The following is a 5,376-nucleotide window of genomic DNA, read 5'->3' as shown; positions in this document are numbered from 1 at the left end:
GCGGCTATGGCTCACGGGCCCAGCCGCTCCGCGGCATGTGGGATCTTCCCAGATTGGGGCACGAACCCGTGTCCCCAGCATCGGCAGGCGGACTCTCAACCACTGCACCACCAGGGAAGCCCAAGAAGTATTCTTAAAAAGCAGTTAGTAATGGCGTCGTTGCTGGATTATTCGAACCTAGTTTTTATCCTTTTAGTTTTATCTGTAGCTTTGAGAGAGAGGAACTTGTTTGAGAATACACTGAGTCAAAAAATTTTAAAAAGAAAAACCTCCTTGATATTTTTATTTTTCAGAAAACTGTGGCATATATTTTCCAGAAATAAAAAGAGATCCAGGCAGGTATTTACACACTTGTCCGGAATCTGTTAAAAAGTGGCTTCGACAGCTAAAAAATGCTGGGAAAATTCTTATGTTAATTACCAGTTCTCACAGTGATTACTGTAGACTCCTCTGTGACTATATCCTTGGGTAAGTGACGAGTCATTTCGTTTTCATGATCTTATAAAATGCTGATAACAGATTACACCAGTGCTTTTTTACAGGTGTTAGCCCTGACCATATCATTATATTAAACAATGCTGAGTGACAAGTGGTTGTTTCTCATAACAGCCCTTAACATCTCCTGACAGAAACACACCCCAAGTACCTGGTAGCAGAGCGGTATTACCGGATCAGTATGCTCATAGCCCGTTCATAGTCTGGGCTTTAGCTTTTCTGAATTGTGGATGGACCGCATGTCCTTGGGGCAGTCCTCCGTGAATTTGGTTTCTCAGCTTTGGATGATTATTGAGGGACACTGAGTTGTAGATTATAGCCCCTGACACTTACCTGGAATACAATCCCTCTGTAGCCATTTCTGTGTGGAGCCAGGCACCTCCCCATTTACACGACCAGGGGTGGGATTGACATCCGTGAACATCGAGGCAGCATAAATGCATAGACTTAAAATAAGACAGCCATGGGCTCAAGCCCTGCCTTGCAACTCACCCCATGACGTAGGGTAGGTTCTATGACCTCTCTAAGCCTCAATTTCACCATCTTAAAGATGGAACAGTAATATCTCATAGGCGTGACGGGAAGTTTAAATAGCACAATACAGGTCAAAGTATGAGAGTAGTTGCTAAGTCTCAGCAAGTGTTAATACTTATCTATGGCATTCTTACGGGCAATGCCAGGGAATATCCATGGTCAGAGCTAGATTCTAAAATGAGCTGTTAGATCTCCCCTACTGTTTCCTCAAATTTTAGCAGATACTGTACTGAATTGCCATGAGTATGAAGCAAATTTTAGCCTCAAAACTGATCTCTTGCCAACCTGTTTAGCTTCCTGATTTCCATGTTCCTCAGCACATGTGGATTCAGATTGGCCTGTGATGTACTTACAGTCTGTCGGTGGTTTTCTGCTTTCTGATTAATGTATAGGTTTGGGATCCTTGAAGTGAATTAAGGCTGCAGCCCTGGATGCCTTGGAAAGTGCCTTTTGTAGAGAGACATTTGCTGTCCTGGTAGTGGGACCATGCTTCAGAATAAACACTTGGGAGTCTTAACTTCTTTTTCATTAGCATAGATTACCAAACTTTTTCTTCATATCTTAATTCCTCTGCAGTGTCGTTTTGCTGTGTAAAAGTGTTCTGGAATGTTGGGTAAATATTATCTCCCCAATGTAATAGTGAGTCTGTCAGGGGCAAGGAGTATCTTTCCTTTGCTGTCCCAAATAATCCTTAATATAGTGTTAAATACAGACTAAAAACAATTATTATTGTTGCCTAAAAATTACCATATTATAATACTACCCTGATTTTCAAAATAAGGTATCTTCACATTTTGAACACTCTCTGAAAGATGTCATCTGACTTGTTATAATGCTAGCTTTCTGTAGGACCCAAGTAACACACAAAATTATTAATAACTCTTGATGTTAATAAATCCAGACAAATTTCAGGCCCCAAATTTGAAAACATAGCTCCTGAATATTTTAGGTGTTAGAAACTATTGAATTTACACACTATAAGTATTGCCATAGTGAGAAAACCAGCTTAGCACCTAGAGTTAATGAGTTAATGTGCTTTTTTTCCCCCCTTATGTTTGTATTGATACTTCAGGGTGGTGTCAGGATGATTAGTGCTTGACTACCTTCTATTTCCAGTGTAAGGTTCACCTTAGAATGTATAGAAAGCATAGAAAAGTTAATCAAAAGATCAGAAATGATGCTGTGGTCAAATAGGCAAAGATTAAGTTCTGTTTTATATGGACCTCTTCTAATTCCTTAAAACAAATTTATGAAAAATATCATTGCTTTTTAGGAATGATTTTGAATATCTTTTTGACATTGTGATTACAAATGCACTGAAGCCTGGTTTCTTCTCCCATTTACCAAGTCAGAGGCCTTTCCGGACACTTGGTAAGTTAACATTTTGTATCTTTACTCTCCTGTTTAAGATTTGTTCACTCACTTACTCAATAAATACTTGTTGGCTGACAGCCATGTACAGAGCTCTGTGTTAGATGCAACAAGGGGAATAAAAGAGATACCAGGTGTTCTTTTCCCACATTGGGATGTATAAACAAACACAAAAGCAAGTTGGTAAATGCCTGGGATATGATTACAGGTCATGTTACCTGTTGAGATGGAAATGACTGCCTGGTGAGGTAGGGTTAACCCGGAGGCCACCTTAGAGTGCCTGGCCAGGGGACACCTGTCTGAAAAGGTCAGGTGAAGTGACTTGCCAGGCTGGACCTGCAGGGATGAGTAATGAGAAGAGCAGAGGAAGTGTGTCCCTGGCAATGGGACAAACAAATGCAAAGGCTCCATGTGAGGGTAGTTTGGGCTCGTTCCTGTGACAGAGAAGGGACCTGTGATTCTGGCACACAGTCATGGGCAGAGAAGGGGTGAAATTAGGGAGGCAGGCAGCCTCATACACTGTGGAAATGGTTTTGATTTTTATTCCAAAAGCAACCTGAAGCTATTCAGTTGAGATGTATGAGTGACATAGAGACCTTTTTGGCTGCTGGGTGGGGAATGGATCGGATGTGGGGAAGGACAGAGAGAAAGAGGGAGACCAGGCAATTGAGTGTCGCAAGTGAGACATTGCGGTGCTTTGGTCTGAGGCAGTAGTACTGGAAATGGAGAGAGGTAGACATATTTAAGATACGTTGTGCAGATGGAAAACTCAAGACTTGGTGATGCTTTAGAAGCAGCAGATGAAAAGGGAGTTAATCAAAAATGACTTCAGGTTGCTTATTTCTCTTTTTTCTGAATTGAGCAAATGGGTAAATGGTGCTACCATTTACAGCCATGAGGAAAAATACAGAGGAAAAGTTTGTGCAGGGTGCTTCTTAATATAACTATTAAGAACTCATTTTTCAATGTATTAATTTTGAAATGACTGTGAATTATCTAACTGGAGCTCTCAATTAGGAAATTTATATAAATGAGCCTGGAGTCCAAGAGAACAGGTGTAGGTTCAGGATATAAATTTGGGATTCATCAGCTCATAGAGGGGTATTTAAAGCTTTGGGCTTACATGAGATCACATAGAGGGAGAATACAGATAGGCAGAAGGCCCAGACCAAGCTCTGACACACTCTGACATTAAGGATAGAGAAGAAAGAGTGTGATGTAGGAGCAGACAGATTATAGTGGGGGAAATAGAGTACAACATTCATAAACCAGCGAGGAGAGGGGAGAGTGGTCACCTAGGGCAAATGCTACTGAAAGTCAATTGGAAAAGGAAAAGAGAAATGTCCATTGTCGTGGACAAGACAGAGATCACTGGTGTCTTGAGCACTGATAGATATAGAACCAGACTGCAGTATCTTGAAGAGTTCATTGGAGGTAGTGGAACCCATGAGTGTAAACAACTCTTTCTAGAATTTTAGCTATGAAAATAGTCAAACAATTGAGGTTTTAGCTGGAAGACAATGTAGGATCAAGGGCATACAGATGGTCCCCGATTTACAGTGCTTCAACTTAGATTTTTTGACGTCATGATGGTACGAAAGCAATACACATTCAGTAGAAACTGTACTTCAAATTTATAATTTTAATCTTTTCCCAGGCTAGCAATACGCCTTTTGATACTCTCTCTCGATGCTGGGAATGGGCAACAAGCCACAGCTCCAGTCATCCAGTACCTCAGATCATGAGGTTAAACAGCCAGTACACTTACAACCATGCTGTACCCATACAACCATCCTGTTTTAATTGAATACTGATTCAGTAAATTCCATGAAGTGTGCAGTACTTTGTTGTAAAATAGGCTCTGTGTTAGATGACTTTGCCCAGTTGTAGGCTAATGTAAGTGTTCTGAGCATGTTTAAGGTAGGCTAGGCTAATGTTCGGTAGGTTAGGTGTATTAGAGGCGTTTTTGACTTAAGATATTTTCAACTTATGCTGGGTTTATCGGGTTGTAACTCCATCGTAAATCAAGGAAGACCTGTAGTTTATGTTTTTTAACTGAAGATACTCGAATATGCATTATGCTGATGAGAATGGTCTAGTACAGTTGTTTGCAACTGTGGCAGTTTCGCTCCTCAGGGCAGCTTCGGCAACGTCTGGAGACATTTGGTTGTCACAACTTCGGAGGAGGGATACTACTGGCAGCTAGTGGGTAGAGGCCAGAGATGCTGCTAACCAACCTACAGCACACAGGACAGCACCCCTACCGCCGCCAACAAAGAAGTATCTGGCCCCAAATCTCAGTAGTGCCAAGGTTAAGAAACCCTGGCCTAGCAGAAAGGCAGGGATCGATGGTGTTTTTTATATATTGGTTTAAAGTCTTATATAAATCCTTGATGTTAAAAAAGTAATCAGGGATTCAGTCACTTTGCTGTGTACCTGAAACTAACACAATGTTGTAAATCAACTATATTCCAAGATAAAATAAAAATTAAATTTTAAAAAAAGAAATAAGGCGTCAAATAGGACTCTTTGTATTAAACCAGGAAAAAAATTTCAATGTTTTTCCCTTCTTCACAAACTTATATTTAAATACATTAATGAAGTACTCAATAGATGTTTATTTTTACTTTTATCTTCAAGGTTTTCATACTTTGTTCCAAGAAAATCCGTATCTGTTCTATACCTACAGTAGTACTTACGCCATTTCACCAAGGTTTTTATTAAAATTTTACTCAGACACACAAACACCAGTAACAGAAAACAATGCACATTAAAAATATACCAAATCTGGGGCTTCCCTGGTGGCGCAGTGGTTGCGCGTCCGCCTGCCGATGCAGGGGAACCCGGTTCGCGCCCCGGTCCGGGAGGATCCCACATGCCGCGGAGCTGCTGGGCCCGTGAGCCGTGGCCGCTGGGCCTGCGCTCCGGAGCCTGTGCTCCGCAACGGGAGAGGCCGCAGCAGAGGGAGGCCCGCAT

At 41.4% G+C, this 5,376-nt stretch overlaps 1 protein-coding gene across 2 annotated transcripts in view; it reads left to right on the top strand.

Moving 5' to 3' along the window:
• Positions 1–5,376, top strand: part of NT5DC1 (5'-nucleotidase domain containing 1) — a 126,426-nt gene that overhangs the window by 101,949 nt on the left and 19,101 nt on the right. For both annotated transcript variants that reach the window (XM_024115544.3, XM_024115543.2), the window contains exons 7-8: positions 294–468; positions 2,303–2,400. In XM_024115544.3, the coding sequence (XP_023971312.1) occupies positions 294–468; positions 2,303–2,400 (273 nt within the window). The remainder of the gene's footprint in view (positions 1–293; positions 469–2,302; positions 2,401–5,376) is intronic.

Source organism: Physeter macrocephalus, chromosome 10 (assembly GCF_002837175.3).
Source record: "Physeter macrocephalus isolate SW-GA chromosome 10, ASM283717v5, whole genome shotgun sequence".
Lineage (NCBI taxonomy): Eukaryota > Metazoa > Chordata > Mammalia > Artiodactyla > Physeteridae > Physeter > Physeter macrocephalus.
Note: the sequence above shows the minus strand (reverse complement) of the source record. Positions and strands in the feature narration are given on the sequence as shown.